This window comes from Atractosteus spatula, chromosome 9 (assembly GCF_055471065.1).
Source record: "Atractosteus spatula isolate fAtrSpa1 chromosome 9, fAtrSpa1.hap1, whole genome shotgun sequence".
NCBI classification, from domain to species: Eukaryota; Metazoa; Chordata; class Actinopteri; order Semionotiformes; family Lepisosteidae; genus Atractosteus; species Atractosteus spatula.
The window spans coordinates 10,132,579-10,154,960 of record NC_142714.1 but is presented as its reverse complement, the minus strand read 5'-3'; the positions used below and the strand labels follow the sequence as shown (position 1 = coordinate 10,154,960).

Genomic DNA, 22,382 nt, shown 5'->3' with positions numbered 1-22,382 from the left:
TAAGCAAGGTTGAGCCTGGTCAGTACCTGGATGAGAGACCTCCTGGGAAGCTATGGTTGCTGCTGGAAGTGGTGTTAGTGGGACCAGTGGGGGGCACCCACCCTGCGGTCTGTGTCGGTCCTAATGCATAGGTATAGGTGGGGACACTATACTGTAGTGGGTGCCATCTTTCGGATGAGACATTAAACCGAGGTCCTGACTTTCAGTGGTCATTAAAGATCCTAGGGCATTTCTCAATAAGAGTAGGGAGTTATCCTAGTGTCTGGGCCGAAATTCACCCCTTAGCCTTTACTGTGGCCTACAAATTGTCCTCATGTATGATCGGCTTGCACTGGCTCTGCGATGGACTGGTGTCCCATCCAGGGTGTACCCTGCCTTGTGCTTGTTGCTTGCCGGGTAGGCTCCGGCTTCCTGTGACACTGTGTGGTATAAAGTGGTTTGGCAAATGACATGACAATATTGATGATGCATCATGCATAATATCGATTATGGTGTCATGGTCCTGCTTGAAGTTTAAAAATCGTTGCTATTGAAAAGTTAACTGTAAGTTAAATAAAACCTACACACTTTAACTGTGTGTAAGACATTTCAATTGTGTCTTAATTTATTCAATGCAATAGAGGCCTATGAAAAGAGCTAGTGTCAAGGTGATCATTAGTCCTGATGAAGATTTTGTGTCAAAACACATTGTTTTCCTTGTTTGCCCTGCTCTTCTAAAACAACCTTTTAATTAAATAAATTGAAAAGGATTTTTTTTAAGATGACAATGAGAACCCTGCCTTGCTTTAAGATAGAGATCAAGATCGCTTTATTGGCCATATACAATTTCTTGCATTAGGAATTTGTCTTTTTCGCATACCCCAGCTTGCTCTCCATGAGACACACAGACAGAGATACAGAGAGAAGCCTGGGGTCAAAGTGCAGGGTCAGCCATTGTACAGCACCCCTGGAGCAGTTGGGGTTAAGGGCCTTGCTCAGGGGCCCAACAGAGTAGGATTCCTCTGCCAGCTGCGGGATTTGAATCAGTAACCTTCCAGCCACAGGCACAGATCCTTAGCCACAGGGCCACCGCACCACCTCCTGGGTTACTTTTTGTGTGGGTTACAGAACCTTGGTCTGTTACACATGATTGGGAAAACCAGCATACCGAAAAAGTAAACCCTGAGGAGCATAGAACTGTTCTCACCATAATTTAGGATTTGATTGGAACTGGAACAATGGATTAGAACTGAGTAGAAGGCCCCACGCGTGACTGTCCCAAACATGGCCAGCATCAGCAATTCAAAACGTACAGGATCTACTTCCTGTAGGAAATAGAGCACTTCCTTGGATCTCAGAGTTTCAGAACATCTTTATCTTCACATTACGAGCAGCATCACAGAGACGGTGAGAGACGGCCCAGCAGGTCTACGATGGGAGGCCCAATCTTGTCTGATTAGTGCTTTCCATTTCTGAATTACTTATCACTGAGTTTGGGGCAGAAAGCACTTAGAGCCTAATAACTTAATGATTCCCTTCGGCTGCAAAGAAACTGGTGCATGACTAAAATCCTTAAGAGAAAAGAGGCTGATCAGCGATTCGCTAATAAAGTAAATATCTATATTAGTTTGAAAGCCCCATACCCTTTCAAGACTCAACGAGCTGTACATTATTTCATAAGAGAGTCATTCCTGGAAATGATCTTTTCTTTGGGTGTCGCCACGAACCTGCACTACTGAAGTCAATGTCAAAAAGAAATCAAAGGAAACCTTATGACACTATTTCCTAGATTGTATTTTCTTTCGTGCTTCCTACACAGAATGTACGTAATAACGTGACTTACACACACACCCTGATTCATGGGGTGAATCCATGTGCATACCCATGCACACACATGACATTTATCCAGAGCATGTAAGAAAGCGAGGCAATCTCCTTGCGCACAAGGCCAATCACTCAGGATTCATAGCCCAGCTCTCGGCTGATTGCCTGGAGAATACTGTTGCCACCCTGTAAGCAGAGCCTTTAGACAGAAGCCCTGTGCCTCTCTATGGGAGGGATGGGAGCCTTGTGTGCCCATTCTCTACACCATTGTGCAGTCTGCTCAAGTGTTCTGCAGGTAACCTTCTTGCCACCTTGAGAAAAAAGCCCATCAGTTCCCATCAGGTGCTCATCATCAGTTTGGTCGTGTCATGTGCTCACACCAGACATCCCCACCCCTGTAAACACATCCTGTATATGGTCACAGACACTGGACATCTCTGTTCGAAATCTGTTCAGCAATACAGATTTAGAGTTCTTAGTGAAGTTCAGATATACAGTATAACAGAGACACAATAATAACACTGCAGATGTGAGGGATGAATCTAATACTATGTTTACTTCCAATAAAGAGCTTTAGTTTGTCTCGGAACAATACACTTTGTGTTTAATAGAGAAACAAAATATAAATAACGAGCACAGCTCTCATTCCTCAATCGCTCTGCTCTCCCTCTAGTTGTCCCCAGCACACAATCTTGTTTTGTTATGAAATGAGTAGAAACTGTGCTCCTCAATTTCAGGTCTACAAGTAAGAGGTCACAATGCCAACACTACAGATTACCTCGGTTCAAAACTGTATTCCCTCAGGAGAAGGGGAGCTCTTAGCAGGAATGCACACACAGCTATGCTAGAATCTTTTTCCTCAGATTTACAGGATTGAAACCTGAAGTACACAAGCTTACAGCGAAGTATGGGTATAAACGTCCTTCTGTGGCAAAGGCAGACAGGATGACAAGTCATACACTCCATACAATTACACCTCAGAACCAGGCTGAAAAAGCAAAAGGAGAGCTAAATCATAACAGGAATATTAAAGTACTTCACTTACTTTAAATCCTTCATCTGAATCACATGTGATAGTTCCAACTATAAAATGGTGCTCTTTAATCTTAGGCATTAGAATTTTTCAGTGAAATAAGAACTGCGAAAAAACATGTCTCTAAAATCATTTCTATATTTTACATTCCTCATTGATTGGTTAAGGCAACACTGGTTGAAGCGTAGCCTGTTAGCCTTGCAAAATGCCATTTAAGCACAATCTGCATTTAATTAATAGCCATATATCACACATATTGCATAGTATTGATTAAATTCTTCCAAATTTCAGTATTGGCTTTATCTGATATGTTCACTGCTTAATAGCTCACTGCAGCAGTGTCCAGGAGCAGTCTAATCATGGGATTATCATCCAGGGGTTTGTTCTTGTGCTTGTTTCAGATGTGCACGCTGTACCTTGTGTACTCTGACAAGGTACGCCATTGCCCAGTACCTGTACAGTTCCAGACCAAAGAAACCTCTTTAGGGAAACTGTCACAGAGAAAATCTCAGAGATTTCCCAGATCAGGGCAAAGAATCGAAAATATGGTGACAAAGCAATCTCCACAGGGTGATGTCTTATCTGGATGGAAAAATCAATATGTCTGCTTGTCAAGCACAAAACATATTTTAAGATCAAGGGGGCATTAAGGAGGTGACGTAAAGGATTGATTTATGACATGTCTGACAAGTTGCCTGAATAGCCTTTCAGCTTGGTCAGCTACACCTCCAAGTTTCCAGAATGGACACTTCAAACTCCTCTGGTGCAGCTCAATATCAGTGGCTTCTGTAGTCTGCACAAACCAGCTGTAGTCCAGAAGAATAAGGGTGTCAGTTTGGTTTATGGGGTTACAGCTACGAGCTATAAAAAAACCCTAAGGTCAGTGTTGGGGCTGAATGGTGTATGGATATGTGTGGATATGCAGAGTACAATTTGATAAAGTCAACAAATGAAAAGAAATAACAAGTACTGTAAATAATGAAATAAGGTGCATTATTAAAGACACAATTAACCAGCACCGTGTTCATGCCTCACATGTTCATGCCACACGTTAACACACATGTTCATTTCACATTTGCTATATTGATAAAGAGAAGTTGAAATAAAAAGAGCACTGATCTCACTGCTGACAGCACAACTAATAGCAGTCCAAATGGACTGACTTGATACATTGGACAATTACAGTCTTGAGCTTGCATCAAAAGTATGACAAGATTTTATTGAAAAAAAAAGCCAGTTTATTAAGCATCATCAATACATCGCTTATAAGGAAATGTATATCTTCCATTAAATGTGTATATAAATGTTAACTACATGCATATCAATGTCTTCAGTATAAACCATACTGAGTACCTTTATGAGTTTCAGACAATATTAGCAATTCCATATGATAAAAATATATATTTGCAACTCTTTTTAATTTTAATATGAAAACAAAAGAGAAGCTGAGCAATTCTTCTGTGAGCTAGTAGATTCTCTAGAGGAAAGAGGGGTTAATTGTACATTGTACAAGTGAGAAGATCAGATCTAATGGTGATGAATTTGGATTTTTTTATTCTTACATCAAAAAGATACATACATGCTACACCCAGAGAGATTCCAAAAATATTACTCATTCACTTAAGTACAGGCAATGTTCAGCTGAGACATGTAATTTGTTTTTTAAGAAGTATTATATTATTTTTATCGTGATTTAGATTATGCACCTTGTGAGTTACATTAGACCAATGATTAATGATACAATATGCAGCAGGTAAAGCATAAGACAATAATTTTAAAAAGTTGGTCATTCAGTTTCATCATACTGTAGCTAGGGAATGATGAGGTTAATTAACAATCAGTTTCTTACAAGACAAAAGACTGCACGAATGATTACATGTATTTTCAAATTCTTTTAAACAAAGTGCCAGTGAGGATCAGCGCTCTTGCTTCTCCTACGTTGTGCTAATTGAATTGTGCTTATAACATTTACAGTGAGTGAAAGGGAGAAACTAGGAGTGGGAGAAAAAAAAAGAAATGAGAGAGAGTGAGAAGATGAGAGAGAGAAGGAAAGCCAGAGAGAGATTCTTATCAAAACTGTTTTCATCTGACAGGCAATTATTCACAGCAGCCCTGCAGTTAAAATTGTCAGGAATCTCTTATGAGTGATAAATTATACAGTGAGGTATAGCCCAGCATATCTAATATTCATGAGGAAACAAGGAGCTGTGTGGGAGGCTAAACAGAAATCTATATGAGACGAGAAAAAACTACCATCTATTTCAGGCATGCAATTAGCCCCTGCTTTCATAATATATGCGTAATATATTTCATAATCAACAAAGTCCTTACAGGTACTTCAGCCAACAGCAAGTAACTTCATAAGAAAGAAAAGGTCTCTGCAGGTGTGCATGTATTGTCAAAAGTTCATTGTGGGAATAAGAGTCCTGAGTTAGGCTGTATCTCACACCACTGCGAACTGTCATCGCCTGCGTCCGGACATTTCAACCCCAAGCTGATGAGCCCTGGAAGTAAGAAAGCAGCCCCACTTTCACGACAAACCCTGAAAGGGCTCGCATTAATCCAGTGAGCCTTTTAAAATGTAATGTTTCCCGCTAATCGGGATGCCTGTTTCTTTCAATGCCATTTAATTTAATTAAAAATGGTATTATACAGTACAATTTTGAATGATAAATAATTCAGAAAAAGTCCCTGTGTGAAACGTCCTTTGGCAGATTGCCTAAGCTGAAATGCCCCTTGTGTTCAATAAATGCCTTTTCTGCTGAGGAACAAACTGCATGTAATATCCAGAAAGTAATTTTAGATCAGCAGACATCCTGATCAGCAGGTGACAATATTTTATATACAGTAGGCTTTCGGTGTTTTTATGATTTTTAATGGAACTTTACAACTGGACTAAAAATAAAAATACCATTTTTATTCTGAATTCTCCATAGCTGCTGCACCCTACAGAGGGTCCCAGCAAGCCTTTAGCACAAGGTGGGACTACACCCTGGACGTGTCATCAAAACACACAGAAGAACAGAGCTCCCAGAGCAAAACCACACAAACATGCCATGCAGGAGGCAGCCCAGTCTGGATCTAGGGAGCTGGCTGGCATGCCCTCCTAGCAGCGTTTTAACAAATCAGAATCAAATCAGAAATCTGCTATTACAAACCAGGTGCGATCTGGTCAAAATGACAGTGAAATGCTAGTGACTGCTCTGCCCTGTACAAGACGATCAGGATTCTTCTGTTGATCAGGAAGTGAAATAAACTTTCATCCTTTCATTTGACTGCACAGAACTGTTGCACGTACTGTACATTTCAAGAGGTCAAACAGAATGCCCAAACTCTGCCAACACCGTAGCACAACAATCTCATGCCTCCCATTTACAAGGCCAAGTTCGAAGAAGTGTTTCAGATCAAATTCTTTTCTATTTATCAATAAATCCTCGATATATTTGCATTTACCCATTCAGTACTCTCAGAGTGAATTGGGCATTTGTTCAATCTGTACATATAATAATCATTAATAAGAGAGAAGCAACTTGAGGTCTCACCTTCTGGATCCCAGTGTCTTCTACAGCAGCTCCTGTCCTATCTGAGTGCTTATTTGCTTAGCTGAGCGACTTTGCTTCATTAAGACCGTTTTAATTGGTATGCAGCTCTTTAACAGCGGGAGATTTACAGCCTGCAGCCCTTCAGGCTGCAAAGTCTAATAAAGATAATTATTAATTTAATTGAGGGTTTGATTGAATTGCTGGGAGCTCAGCAGCAGTGAGGCCCTGATAAACAAAGAAATTAGCAAGATTTCAGAGAATTTCTGAGTGTGGCTATAAGTGGTGCATGCAGCACAGAGGATTGTCAATCAGCTTCTAACTGGTTTTCAGTCTTTGTGCAAGGAATGGGCTTCTCCTCATGTCCTATGGGTTTACAGTTTTTTTTCTGAAAGAAATGGTTGATTTAAGTAAATAAGGGCGAGGGAATAAAAAAGAGAGGGCTTCACAGGTCTGGTGGACTTGTGTAGCCCACCCGTTCTCTGCACTATGCTGCACCAGTGTTAGAATAATTGTGTCAGTAGAATCACTTACCCACCAGCACACAGATCCTAACAGGGTTTCTCTTCACTTGATAGCATCTCTGTCAAGTTCCACAGTCACTTCCAGCACAAGAGCCTGCAGCAATGCAAATTAATTTTGCACCCCTCGCTAAGGAACTTGTTAGGAGCAGATGCCCAGCTCCATTCTTTTATCACTCATAGTTTTTGTCATAATTGTGATGAAAACAAACATACTGTTAAAAGCAGTACTGACAAACTATTCACGAATTCAATTGCTGTTCAGCTCATATTTGTGGCAGTGTGTGACTTCCTTTTAATGGATGTTTGGAATAAACAGTTTGCCAGTCCAGCTTTGCATGCTGAACAAGGCTTTATAATAAGCTGTAATTGCAATAACATCTTTGTTGAAATGTCTGTGTCTTGTTTCATTAGATATGATTTATAATAGGAGACAAGTAACAGAGTCTCTGCAATACTGTAGGCATGTCACTATGGGCTGCACAATAGAGGTTGTATATTCCAAATATCTGAACTATTATTTTTAGGCACAAGATATTTTTTAACTACTTTGTACACCTTTCTGTGTGAGCTTAGCTATAGTGGTGTCTGAATTCAGCCACCAAATGTCAGTTTCATTTTCTCCTTATTTACAGTATGTAAACTGATCTTCAGTTGAATGGTGAAGAAAACTATTGAAATTAAATATTTCCTATGCATCTGGCTACAGGCAAGTTCCAGAGCCCAGAGAACTGGATCTTGTTCCTTATACTATATGGGTCCATCTCTCCGATACCTCCTGTCCTGGCCCTGGTCATTCCCAGGTTATTGACAGAGCAGTTCAGAAACACACGTTTAATGTGAGGTTTGCCCTGTTCTGGTCAAGTCAGTTCACTTGTTCTCTTTAAATCATAAGATGTTCAGGCCTTGTGGAGAAGGGTTCAGCTTTTCTTATTTTAAGGACCATTGGGAAACCTTTTAACATTGTCTTCAGGACTGCAAGATAACCCTGTTGGATAGTAGCTCTTGTGAACTAGGGACACTAGGAAGCTCTAGGCATTTTCCTAACCACAGGATAATGCTTAGAGCTTCCATTCCCATTGGAAACTTGCGCCTGCTTCCAGGTGCTCCGATGACAACACTCGTGATCGCACAGTTGGGCACAAGAGGTTGATAACAGGTCTGTCACTCAGGACTGGATGAGTTACTTGTACAGCACACAACAAAAATAGGACCATAACATTCTCACACAGCTAAATACACATCTTTGACATATATTTTAAAATGTTATTGCCATAGCAGATGAATTTATTAGATTCCTGAGAGCTTGCTAAACCTTCAGTATTCTCTAATCTTCCAGGCCATTTACAGCAGTAGGCATACTTATCTTCCACTTAATGTTACCTGACATTTTTGACACTGGACCTGCAACTGTTCCTCCAGCAGAGAGCTGATGTTACTGGGAAAAAGTTCTCCCTAACCGGCTTGCAAAATTGCCTGAAGGGACATCGTAAATAGACCCCGACACATCTTTAATAACAAAAACGCCAGGCCGCACAACAGTGTGTCCGCAAGGCAGGGTGCAGCACACAGCGCCAGGACAACAGGCCAGCAGTAAAAGGGATTTACTGCCCCCTGCAGGGCATCATGTCTGCCCTGAAAAAAATCTTTCTGAATGGATCACTTCCAGAAAAACCTTGATTTTTTATGTAGCCTTAGTCCTTTCTAATCCAAAGAATTTTCTGCCTGAAGTGTTTAAAATAAGATGCCAGTGGAAATAACTTGTAAGTAAGGTATCACAGACTCTTTAAAAGCTGAATGTGCACAGTGATACAGTCACAGACCACAGCTTCTCACACTGCTGTGCTGGAGTCTATCTTTCCAAACGTGAAAAATGCTCCTATTTAAAAAGTGCTGCAAAGCATGGTTGGGCAACTAAACTCTTCACTCATGCTGTGTGTTCCTATCAGCCCAGGGGCTCTCTTAGAGGGCTGTAGTAGATCACAACTGCGCTGTAGTCACCAGCCATGGGTGTATTTTCTAATGATGCAGTCAGAGGGCTGAAATAAAACTACATGCAGCTCTGCAAAAGCCTTTAAAACCTCCATCTTCAAACTCTTTGAAAACAATAAAGACCACTTCACATGCTCGAGCAGGAACCTCTTAAATAGAGAGGCAAGACCTGGAATGGTGATGAAGTGTGATGTAAAAGAATTCTCCTTTTACCAACTACTACAGAAAGGAGACATTTGCTCAGTTCTAAAGTCATTGCAAGGTTCAATTTTATTTTGTTTGTAAAGCAAAACCAAGAAGGGTTAGTAGTGCTTGCCTGTGAGTATCTTAGTTCATCTCATGTGTGGCTTTTGTCTCTTGCGAGTTCTTCTTTATTCCAAGACTTAATCGCTGATACATTTATCCTCCTCATAGGAAAAGGCACAATATGAAATCACAAAGTTCATAATGGAATGAGACACAGTACATGGTATCTTATTTCGGGCTCTCCTCCCTGGTTTTCATTCCAACTGAGCTGGGAATTACTGCTGCTAACTGATGTCTATAATTGATCTGCTTGCTTGTAAAAATTTTAATTGACCAGTTTCTGCATTCAGTCCTTGGTTCAAAGTGATGTGATTTCAACTGTATTGCTCCAGAAACGTCAGCACACTGAGCTTTATGCTCTCTTAAACGGTAACTCAAATACTCCCCACAATGAGCTTTTTCCTTCTGCACTGGTCCACCTGGTGTTATTTCAGGTAAGAAACAATTTGGAAAGCAGGATACACGCTCTGGACTACTCCTCCTTTTGCAATTTACCTCAGACACACGAACAAAAGAAGCTATAAAACTCGAAATGTGGCACAAGGTTGATGCTAACCATAAATCCCATTCAAATTTTAAAAAACTTTTGAAAAGTTCCCCATATAGAAAATTGCAATTAGTCTGCGATTAAGACCTCATCTGGAACACAAAACAGAAGACACAGATCCCTGAGGCACAGGGATCCACTGATGTAAATCTTTGTCCTGCAAGATGTTATGAGGTATCTAAATATTAACAAAATACTTGGAGACATTTGTTGGGATTTCACCAGGGAAACAATTCACCCAATGGAGAGACACAGTCCAAACAGTTTTGCTTGTTTTTTAAATCAATTTACTGACCGTCTCTGGTCTTTGAGCTACTATCCATAGTGTTCTCCCCTAATACAGATCAATCTGTCTGTTACTTTGTGGTTTTGTGATTCAGTGAGAAAAGAAACGTCACCTTTATAATCAGAAATGTCACCTTCTGTTGCCTGAAAGTGGATTTACATTCGACAGTCATTGCTACTAATCCACAGTATTTGCAAGCCGACTCACCAAAATGTTTCCATTTATTTGCCTGATACAGTGTTACAAACCTAGAAATAATTACCAAGCATGGAACCCCCTAATCTGATTATATATTCAGTGCAGAGAAGGAAAAAAAATGTTTCATTACAGTACCTTCGGCGATCACGCGTTTAGAGGAAACGGCCCTTACGAACCATTGTGTCACATCTCACTGTATTTAAACTGTAACCTCCAATGCACTGCTGTGCAGGTATTCTTGAAGGACAGCTCTTCAGGTCAGACAGGCGCAGCAAGTTAAATATCCCTGATTTCAAACGACATTACGGATTCAAATGTTTGGGAGCGAATCCTTCTGTCAGTGCCTGCAGCTTTCAGAACGACTGGCTGTACGAGAACTCTCGTGTACTGAAAGTATACGGTCAAATTTTAGTAAAAAAAAACAATGCAATGGTTACGTAAAGCCTAAAGCCTTTCTCATATTGCAATTCTTTCCGAAGAGTATGTAGTATTGATGCTTACAAGAAGTCACAGTCCAATAAGGAAACCAATAAGAATGGTAGGCAGTAACATTTGGAACAAAATTCAAAAACATGGTTCTAAACAGCAAGAGGTCCCTGGACCATAGCTTACATCCAAACGATAACTTAATTAATCTCTCACTATCATTGACAAATAGGTAATCGGTTAATTAAAGAAAGGAAACTGAAATCATCTGTGCTAAACAAGAGATCGCATTTCCCCCACATCGATAAGCAATTAAAAGCTTCTTAAAGTAAAGCGCTGATTTACAAATTAAATCCACAGCCAGGTCCAAACAGACTGCAGATGTAATAGATACATGTACAGGCAGCCAAGACGCAGCTTTCAATGAAACGTGCGTTGTCCATTTGATATGAAAACGGACACGGTCTTAAACATAATGCAGTGAAGAGAGGCGATAGAAAAGAGATCTCTTGCACTTAATTACAATTTTGGATGTTTTCCCTCTTACCAAAGCACATTCAAACTCCCAGGTGTGGTAAAACTAAATTGATCCCACTGTACATTACGGTATACTGTACTGCGGACTCCTGCCGGTGTTAACACAAATTGTTAATAGAGCATGAATCAAATTCATTAGCTGAACGATACCGAGATTTATTGCGATCAATAAGCGGGATTTGCCTTAACTCCAGCATACTGTTGCTTCATCGCTCAGCTTTAAAAAACGGAAAGGAGGACTTACTTCGATGGCTGGAGTATCCCGGGTAGTATCCGTAGTAACCTGTGATCCGCAGTATCCTGTCTTCGATGGTGTGCACTCCGTTGCTCGTGGGTTTGATGGTGTCGGTGTAACAAGGGCTCCTGTCCGAGTCTCTTCCCGGGAGGGTCGGGGATGCCTTGACCGGGAGGTTCGTGGATTTCAGCTGCTCTAGTGCGAAACTGGGCTGCCCGTCACCGCCCCCATCTTCACCAGCTTCAGCCGTCCTGCTCATCCTAGGTCCGGCCGGGCAAAGGGCAGGTCTCGGAGACTCTGCGCTCACCATACAGACGCCGTAAAGGACAACAGCATCACACCACAACACCGACACACCACATTCCGCTACTCCGCCGCTCTGCAACGCTGAGGCAGCGTGAGTAACTTAGAAAGAAATGAGAAGCACAGGCAACAGTTTCAGATATTACACGCCAGAGGGCGTCTTACAATCTGCTGAAGACCATCAGCCACTAACTGTGCCCGGTGTGTCCTAGGCTCGGCGATTATTACAGCAAAAGACAAGGCTACGCTGGAAAACTGCAGTGTTTACGAGCTTGTCTGTGTTCGCGTTTAATGTGACTATCATACTTGCGGCAACACCGTGTTGACAACCCCTTTACCTTCCTATATTGACATGTTGTGGCATAGTCTTTTTGATCAATACAATATTGCTCCTCGTTTTCTTTAATTTTCATTGCCTTTTCCAGAGTTTTTTAAAAGAATTATTATGTATTATCATAGTATTATCACTAAATAAGGGTTTCAATCATTTTAAAGTATTAAACCAATATGAAGGAGAACAATTTCGCTCCCATCCCTTAATGTGTTTTCTTGTGATTTCATGTGATGGGACTTTTAACATTTTTGTATGTAAAGGAATAAAAATCGCCTGTTTATAACAATAAATCTGACAGGAGGCCCTGTGGTTATTTATTTGTACGCTAGTCTGTAAATGTGGAAGAAACTTAAGCAGCACAACCCCGAACCTCGTAATAAAGGTAAAATCGGCACCTGTGTCTTAGTGATCACTCGCTTTCGGGCTGGCAAACAGAAAATTGCATTAAGAAAAAATAACAACAAGGGAAACATTTTAGGGGCTTTTTAGTTCGTTCAGTGGCTCTAAAACCAAATTTACAGCACCCTGCTTGGAGATTGAAAGTCCGCCCTAACCACCCCAAGTCCGTCTTATTGCTTGGAAAAGGAGAGGACAGTACCCTGGGAGACCGCGGCTTTCGTCTGTGTTCCGTGTGTTGGTGCTGTACACATACAGCACTTAGCTGATGTTTCTATTTTCTGTTTTCATGAAATATGCATGAAGGAAACTGGCCTACTGAGCGCGTGCTGAGTGTGTCCCCTTGGGCATTCGAGACGCGGTGTTTTCTCTCTCGCTCTGCCACAACAAGGGTACGAATATCAAATGGAGTTCCTTAACGATGCAGACATCGAGCAAACAGACGCACACACACACACAAACTCGAGAGTGAGAATCTGTTTTCTGGCAAGACCAAACGAACAAGTCAGTGAAAAAGTGCACATAGCAGACTTGGGCGGGATGTGCACTTTGATCCGATGAAGGGGAGGTGTATTGATTTGGTTTAGCGTTGAGAAGCGTCTGGTCGATTAGGTTATTTGAGTGTAGGTGTGTGTGTTGGAGCTGTCCGTTATATAGGTGCTGAACTGAGGACAATACACGCTTTAAACACTCCCCTCAAAAGAGCTTTCAATGAATCCCATTTCCTTAATGAATGTGACTAGTTTCACGATTTCGTAAGAAACCAAGATTTGGAAACCGTCTGCTGTGAATATACACCTAATACAGTTTACACACCGAGCCTTCGATCCGTTTGTACCGCGTAATAATGTAACAACCCTGGTTTTATGCAGGAGCTGTGAGTGCTGAGGCGATCTCACGTACGCGCTATTAGCATTTCAAACAGGTATCATAACTTCTGGCAGGTTCTTTGCGAAGACCAGTTTTTCGTTAGGCCTATTCCGCCAGGAGTCGAAAGAAATAGGGATTTAAATAGAGGATACAAAATGTGCCCAAGAAAACCTCGGACGTACTCTCTTAGCTGCAGATTCGTAATCAAATAAAGTACAATTTCGTTTCTCTTTCGGGAACCGCCATGCATATGTTCCTCTCATTTTCTTCGCCAGGTTTCCACCAGTGCCCTTCATCTGCTCGCCTTTCCGTGACAGTACCGTCTGCCAGACAAGGACGGCGGACAGGAGGGTTCACAGCAGGGCTCACACTGAGCAAACAATGGGTAAACTGCAGACAAGATGAACATACAGATGCGCCCGACGTTGCAGTCACAAGAGATCATCTTGCAACCTGTTTATTTTTAGAGCTGTTGAGGTTACTGATGCTCGAAATAAGTCCATTTGATTGAATCTCTTGTTGTTTTTTGGAAATGCTGCGTACCAAAGCATAATCATCTCCCGATTTAAAAGGGAATACGCCGCTTGGATGATACAAATAAAAAAGTTAAGACTTGCTTTTTCTGTGTATCTCAGGATTGCTTTCTTGAAATTGCAAAACATACTTTTTCAAAGTACTGTTGCATACAGTTTAAACGACTTTGGCTGCACACACTATAATACATTTGGGAGATTATCAATCTTCGACGGTTTTAAAAGAGACTCTATTAATAGAACAGTGTATAATAAAAAAAAATGTTGTCTCTCTCTGTGTAGGGGGGTAAATCACATAAAGATGGTAGTGTACAAAGTCCTCTGTCGAAGACAGTTTTTTTTTTAATACGTCTAAACCCCAAGCAATCTCATTTGGTTTTCTAGATATGGAAGAACAGTTAGTGTTGTAGGAGTGGATTTACTTCTAAATGGATCTTCTCGTTTTGTAAATGCCGATGAAAATTGCTGACTGCTCCTTTGCGAATTCAATAACAGGGGCTGCTGTATTTCAGTGTCTCCAAGACAGAGCTGCCCAGATCTTCTGCTCTTTGCGTGAAATTGATTGTTAGCGTGTGAAAAATGCGCCCTCTTCTTAGCTTCATTGCACAAGCACAGCCGAGATTAATATGGTTCATACTGCCGAGGGTGCTCGCTCTCCCCCTCTCACTCACTTCTTTCTTTGCTGTTTGTTTGACCTTCCAGCCCTTTCTGTCACTGTAACTGAGCCCTTTCTGTCACTGTTACGAAGCGTCTTTCAGGACCCTATGCAGACGGCATAATCTTACCATAAAAAAGGGTAACTGGGCCAGGTGCTCTAAGCATTGGACCTAGATGGTCAGGACGCCGGGGGGAAAAGACCTGCCTTCGGACAACCCAGAAAATAGGCAAGCCTTGTGGTGTCCATCTTCCAAAGCTGAGCCTGAAATAGGGGAAACTGGAACAGGAGGCCGGTGCAGGAGATCAGGTAAAATGTGAAAGAGCCGGAGCGCCCTTAAGGGGGGAGGGGTTACAATCATGACAGTCACCTTGTCTTCCCTTCCAGGTGTTTTAGTAGAGCAAATCGACTCCTTGTGCGCGTGGCGGTCAGTGGACAGACGCTCAGCAGAAGTGCATTTTCAGGTGGTCAACAAGAAAAAGCCCTCATTGTAGATTCAAAGGGGCTGCAGTTTGAAAGCTGCAAGACCATTTATGCTCAATGAAGGTGAAACGTGAGAGGGAAAGAAGCTCCTGCCGTTTCCTGGTCCCTGTCATCTGAAAACTGTGCAGACAAGGACTTCATTCCAAATGCAGAGTGTGCAGCCCACATGAAATATGAATGAGGCTGCAATGGGCCTGCACACTCGCTAGTGTATCTCATGAAAGATGACTGCAGCACTCCATTGACCGTCCACTCCAATAAGACTGCATGCTGTTGCTTGTGATGTATTTTTGTCTCTGACAGTAGTGATGACTTCAGTGTGATTCAAACCATCATCCCTGTCTTAGCTGTTTAAAGTGTCTATTAGAGGAAGTGCTCACATTTTCTTCTGTGCTTTGAGTGTATTGGAGCCCAGAATGTGTGGGCCGCAGGAAGTGGCACTGGACTGCAGTTTTCCAAGTCCACAACCTAGCTGCTGTATTGTTACTTAACTTACTTAAAGCTGTCTTGTTTGCACAGTTGATGATAGGGTCTTTCACCAGTTGAATGCTATGGAACACACTGAGCACTTCCATGCTAGTTTAATATTTTCTGTGCAGATCAGTTCTTTAATATCAAGGTGCAAGTGAGCACAAAAACTCTGATCCAATCTCTTGGAGTAGGTGCTCTTATTAAAACTTTACTGTTTCAGCGATTTGCTGCCTCTTTTCATTATTCAAGCAGCCACACAAGGATGTAATGGAGATGTACAGTATGTGCAATTGAGACCTTGCCCTCCACACAAGGGGAAAGTTATTTGCCCTTGCTTTTCATCAACAAGAGCTTACTGTTTGCCTCTTTGTTAATTCTAGACACGCAAGGTGTGTAGCACCTTGAGAAACCAGTCCTTTGTGCAATGAATTATCAGCCTGCTTCCATCAATGACAGGAAAGTTAAACACCTCCTATAAATCCGTTCATTAACCAGATTACTCTGCTTAGCGTGGTATGTAATAAGGCAGTGTGATCTGAAACTGTTGTGGAGAGGGGAGAGGAGAATAGATGTCTTAGACTTTTATGTCTTATTCCTCTCACGGGGGCCTTAACTGTTTGTGAAGCAGAAATTTTCACTCCTGTGCTTTGAGGGATGGGTTTGGTGCCAGTATGGATTTGTGGCTAAGGCTCTTGACCTGTGATAAGAAGGTTGTGGGTTCAAGCCCTGGGTGGGATACTTCTCCTTGAATCTAGATGTCTAGATGTATAAGTGAACACAAATTAAACTACTTTACATAAATACCTTAGCTACAGAGATTAATAATGATTGAAAAACCACTCAGGGACTTTATGTTGTCATACTCTGACAATCCCACCTTTTTATGTCTTCTATTAGCCCTTAAGTGTAATTTACTGACTTGCTGAATCTCATCTCTAAATGAGGTCTGAACACCTCATTTAACTACATGAGAGGTAAAAGGCTGTGTGCAAGAATCTCACACTTTTCATACTGCAGCAGTGCTTTCTTCATAAGATGATACATAGATAGATACGACACCCAAAGAGAATAGACCATGGCTTAAGGGAATGTCCTACACTGACAGGCTGAAAGAATTGAACCTTTTTAGTCTTGAACAAAGACTATAAGGGGACCTGAGTATTCAAAATCCTCAAAGGCACTGAAAATGTCAACCCTGTCTTCTTCAGAATAGGCTATGAAAATTGATCCAGAGGACACAAGTGGAAACTATGTGAAAATTCAATGAAAACTGATAATAGGAGGCACTTATTTACCCAAAGGCTTGTGGAAATGGTGAAAAAAAATACACAGCCAAACCCTGTCTTCTATCAAGAAATGGCTGGATGAGATGATTGGATTAATTAGCTACTAAAATGATGGGCTAGATGGGCCAGTTGGCCTTCATTTGTACCAGTTATGTTCTTAGGAGGTCAACTCAAGAAGTTGTGTTGAGGACAAAGAAAGGTTGAATGGTCTGTCAGAGGTGGTTGGTGGAGGTCTAAAGATACTCAAACCATTCTGTATTTCTCATACCCAAGACAAATGGACATGCAGGCTTATGGAAATGGTCATGGCGTGTTTCAGCAGTATTCCTAGTTTATTTGCTAATCTGACATTGTTGTATCCTGTTGGAGATGCATGAATCCAACCATTACCTGCAGCCACCTTTTCCCATTGAGGGTCACTGTGAGCCAGAGCCCATCCTGAAAGACACAGGGAGCAGGGCTGGACAGGAAGTCACCAATCAGCCTAGTCAGCATGTCTTTGAAAGGCTAGAGAAAACACTCTGTGAATACCTACTGTATGTGAAAGTGGGAAGATCAAACAGATTACACACAAAAGCATCCCATTCCAGAACTGAATGACTATTGACAGTTCAGTTTGTTATTAAGAATGTTTAATTCAATGTGTATAGGTGCACAATTAGTCACATTGCAGCTTTGTCTTAAACTTCCATTCATCCAATACTGTATATTAATAAAAAAAGACGACTCAGATCGTGTCCATTTGGTAGTACACATCTGAGCCCAGGGTGGTGTCTTCTGATTTGCAAAATGTCCTCTGCCTCAGTAGAGGAATAAGATGTTCATTTCACACCAGCCTGTCTGCAGATCTTTTGTTGTTCAGCTGTGTGTCTCACAGAGGAGTCTGGTACGAGCCAAACTGCATTAGTGTGCTGTCTCTTCCCTGTGCATGCCATGTCTCTGCAGGGCCATGCTCCAGAATATCAATGAGAAAGGGGGCTGGAACCGGTTTTCATTTCTATTTCCTAAACTACTGGCAAGTCCTAGGAGAAAAATAATTCAATAAATCATTATGGAACAAGCTGGATGATTCTTTTATAATTGCTTTAAAGAAACAACAACAACATTTCGATCAAATTTAATCTGTGATGAAGGGGATGTGCAATTCTAGATTAGACACACTTTGCTGACTCTAGGCAGCAGACCCACTTAAGATTCCTCACCACCAGTATATGGAGCTATACGATGTGCTGATCAGTTTATCTATTCATATATCCTGGTTAAGATCTGGGAACAATGTGATGTCTTGTGCCATGCAGATGGTATTGATCAGATGTGGCCATGTCAGTAGGGAAAATATAATATCTCCAGTTTTTAAAGTTGTTTTTTTCTGCTTTATACATCCCATATAATGAATCTTGTTAGTAAACTGCTATAGATGTGGTAATATACAGTATATATATACATGTATACAGACAGCAAAAAGGTCTTGTTTAAACATAACATCTACAGTTGCTAAGATATGCTTTTTGAACTATGATTTGTTTTATTTCTTTGCCAGTCTAATTTTTTAGTTTTCCATTGGCCCTTTCTCCAAAATACAGAAGTCAATTAGAAACAAAACGGCTAATACAGATGGATGACAATTGAGAGCCGAGTGTGACAAACATAAATCTTGACAGGTAAGTACAGGTAAAACAGCCATAATGAAACAGTTTTCTTTTAATTACAAATTAAAAGTATTCTTTTAATTTTAAGAATATATCTTTCTCTGAGACTTTCATATTGAGTTGTCAGTCAGTTAGTTAATCAGTTGTTCAGTCAGTCAAACGCTTACCTTCCTCTGGTGCAAATTGCATAAAAGATCATCTGCTCTGTGTTCCCAAACAACACAACAACTTCCTGGTTTTTAAAATGTCACCCAATCAGTTGTCTTACACATTGGTCATGTGACTGAGGATGGCAGGTCCCGTAGCCTTTTTGGGAATATAGTTCAGAAACGAGCTTCCATCTTGTCTGAATCTACCCGCTTCTCAGAGAGAAAGGCAGGAAAACACAGCCTGAAGTGACTGCCATCATCTGAAAGTTGAGATTGGTCTTGCACTACTCTGCCATGAAAGCACATCCAGGACATGGGGCAGGAAGGCCTCCACTGTCCCCGAAGAGGGGTTCTGAAGCAGATCTGTTAATTAACCAAAGACTATGGTCGCTGACTTTTGGACAAGACTGCTTTTAAACCTTTCATGAAAACTGGTCCCCTCCTTGGTTCAGTGTGAAACTAAGTTTCACAAGCAACTAGCAGATCTCAGACCTTCAAAATCCGATGCTAACTGGTTCAAAATGGAAATAACCATTGTTTTAAAACAAAGGGAAGGTGTTCTCAAGATGGTGACACCACAGTGGGCTGAGAAAGCATCACTGAAGGTAGTAATCTCTTCACTGAGTCATTTGCTGTAGGTTAGTCATGGACATGTCTCTTTGAGAGTAAATGGAAGAAAATGGAGTTTTGTAAGCGAGAGTAAAAGTTGGACAGAGCCTTTCTAGGTCCAGAAAGAGATGTAATTACCAGCTTATTGATCTGGCCTTTATTTCTTATGAAAATGACTCCCTGGAAGAAGCAAGGGGGCAGGGAAGAGAATCACCCGATTAGAACTGCCAGGTCACCTTTAAGATCAGTGTCTGCACTGTGAGCTATCAAACCCAATGAGATATTGAGTGTGTGCTAAAGATAACTTGCACTGGCTATAAAAATAAAAGAGAGAAAAACTTTCCCTTTTTGAATATAGCAATGCTTACTGTGGCAAGGTGCCATCTCTAAAAGGTCAGCTTGGAAGGATGTTACATATTTAATAGGTTTAATTATTGGCTAGCTGTAATGATGTATATGTTTGATTAGGAGAAGCTGCAGTGAAATTGAATGTTGTGGGGAAGTAGCTCCCAGGCAGTCTAGGAGAAATAGAGTCTCATTGACAAAAACAGGCTAGAGATCCAAAGATGTACCTCTAGATGACTTCAGATCAGTGCTACTGATGAGGGTATTTACAACTTACAATGACATTGATTACTATCACTAACAATACTGAGCATCCTTGTCGATTTGCGTACAGTAATCTGTATTATCCACAATCACTGTCAATAATACTAATTACTGTATGCTGGTTGACAATGATTCTAAATTACTGCACCCTGATTGACCGTGATATTGATTACAGCACACTGACTCACACCTGAAGAAAGCTTCACAGCTAAAACGTTGTTTTCTCTCTTCTCTTTTCAGCATGGAATAAACCTATTACTTGTTCCTTTGCAGACTACGCATGCTGACGCAGCTGCCCACCTGAGCTACTTCAACTGGTTACTGTATACTGATTGACAACGATTCTCATTACTGCACAACTAATTAACAGTGATATTGATTGCTGCACACTGACTCTGGTCATAGCGTACCTTAGACAAAAGATGTTGGCACTAAAACTAGACAGCCTGAAACTGAAATATAGACATTGAGTGCTAACACTCTGTACTTTTTACAAAAGTCTTCCACTCCTGGCTCTCCAGCTCCACAACTGTGTTATATCATATCATGAATAGAGTGAAACCAAGCTCAGATTACAGTAATAAATGGGAAAGTTATGATGAAAACTGATGCCACTTTTAGGAAACAATGGTAAAGAAAATTCACCATTTAAAAACTTTCCTTGCCAAGGTCAAATAAAAATTCAATTTTTAACTCTTGCCCGGAAAATTGTCTCTGTGAAGCTGGGTCTCCATGAATCTTTTAATAATAAAGTCACACTTGTTAAGTCAGGGGTACCTGGTTAATCGACCCCACTCTTAATGATGGGAGGTGGGTATTAACCCAGTCATAAAAATGCAGTTTGCAGTAATGAAAAAGGCCGGTTATAAACAAATTCATTAGCTGTGCTCAGAAAAATACATGGTTTGTAGAGTTGATTCATCAGGCCTCATTAATCCCACACTCTCCTAAGTACGCACATCTACACCTTCTTCTGCAAGGCATACAGAATGTAAAGGTAATAAAAGGCTTCTGACAGAGCCTTATCCTCACCATTGCTGGACAATGCTGTGTGAACTGCATGGTGACATATAGTGTTTCAGCCATCTTTCACCTGAAAGGAAACAGCTTATTGGCATTGAGAAATTTATACACTGACTGTTTGAGAAATGATCTTACACTAAAAATGAATGTTTAACCTTTCAATTCACATATTTTCTCTCTGTCGCTCTGAGCCGTATAACAGGGGTTTCAACCCTTCGCTAGAGTGCTAGGATAAGTTGATGCATAAGCACAGGAAGGGAAGAAATGTGCACACCATGGTAATGTGGTCATGTTTTACCTCGTGTCTGCGCAGTGTAAGAGGAAAAAAAGGAAGATGTCTACAAAATAAAAATAAGAGTTATGGTTAATTGGAGTCTGCATGTATTTGAAAAATATACCCCCACCATCGAATATTACAGGATGCAGTCAGGTAATCAGGTTCACACTGGACTGAGAATGCAAACTGAGGATGTGTGTGTGGGGAAGGGCTGTGATCACCTGTGTTGTACAGTATATGACACTGGTTTTGACATTAGTCTGATAACATTAGGCATTTCTGTAGAGCTCACTCCTCTGCACACAAGAGAAGCAGTGCATCGCGGCTCAAGCCCAGAATGAATGGAAAGGCCAAGCAGGATGTGGAAGTCTTCTCCTCCTGTAATTGTTCACCCCTGCTGAATTGTTCACCTGCTCTGAAAAGGGGCTGGGAGGGGGCGTTGTGGGTGCTCCACCTATCCACCTCTCGTGGAAGTGGTGCCCATTACTAAGCAGCACTGGTGTTAGCCACCCTGGAGCTTCAGTTTAAAAACCACAATTTACATTTGAAATCACATCTTTCTTCCAGTTATCAGATGTAACCACAGAGATAGTTAGCTACTGTCAAAAGCTCTGCACGACCTATGCGTTGTCTAGATTATTCAGTTTCAGCAAACCTTTTGACTCTTATTGTAATATCCATCTTTTATACGTTTTATACAAAGGCTCTATACAGAGAGAGCCTTCATTACAAAGATTAATAATGAGATGCATTGGTCAGGGTACTAAACACGCACCTCATTCAAACTCAATAATGTATTTGCTGTCAGGAGCTAATGGACTGCACAGCTGCATGGTCTGATAATAATTGCTCTTTAGTTTGGAACTATTTTCTTTAGCTTCGCATTTTCCGCTTGGAAACTCAAACTATTACTGTATATGTATGTATAACATAGTATTGGAGAAGCTAAAGAACAACGAAGGCTGATGTAAAGTGTCCTTACAGTTGACTGAAAAGTTTTCAGAAATGAAAGGGAACTGCCTCATACATGAAATGAGTATATCACTCAGTATTTACCATGGAAGAAGCTGACAACAGGCTGTGGAAAAATCAAAAGATCAAGCTCTGTATTAAATAGTATTAGTGCAGAAGAGGCAGGCATGATACAGGTATTAGAAGCACTTAAAATAAACAAGAGGACAGAAGAGGATAATTAGAATGGATTTACAAAAGGTCTTGCTTAATTAACTTGTTCATTATAGTTCATTATAGACGTAACAGCAATGTTGAGAGGTAAACAACATACAGTATATCATGATATTTTTAGATATTC

General features: G+C 41.0%; 1 protein-coding gene across 1 annotated transcript in view; it reads right to left on the bottom strand.

Moving 5' to 3' along the window:
• Positions 1 to 11,801, bottom strand: part of slc35f4 (solute carrier family 35 member F4) — a 40,346-nt gene extending 28,545 nt beyond the window's left edge. The window contains exon 1 of the mRNA XM_088925538.1: positions 11,433 to 11,801. Coding sequence (XP_088781664.1) covers positions 11,433 to 11,733 — 301 coding nt within the window. The 5' untranslated portion in view covers positions 11,734 to 11,801. The remainder of the gene's footprint in view (positions 1 to 11,432) is intronic.
• Between the last annotated feature and the right edge of the window lie 10,581 nt (positions 11,802 to 22,382).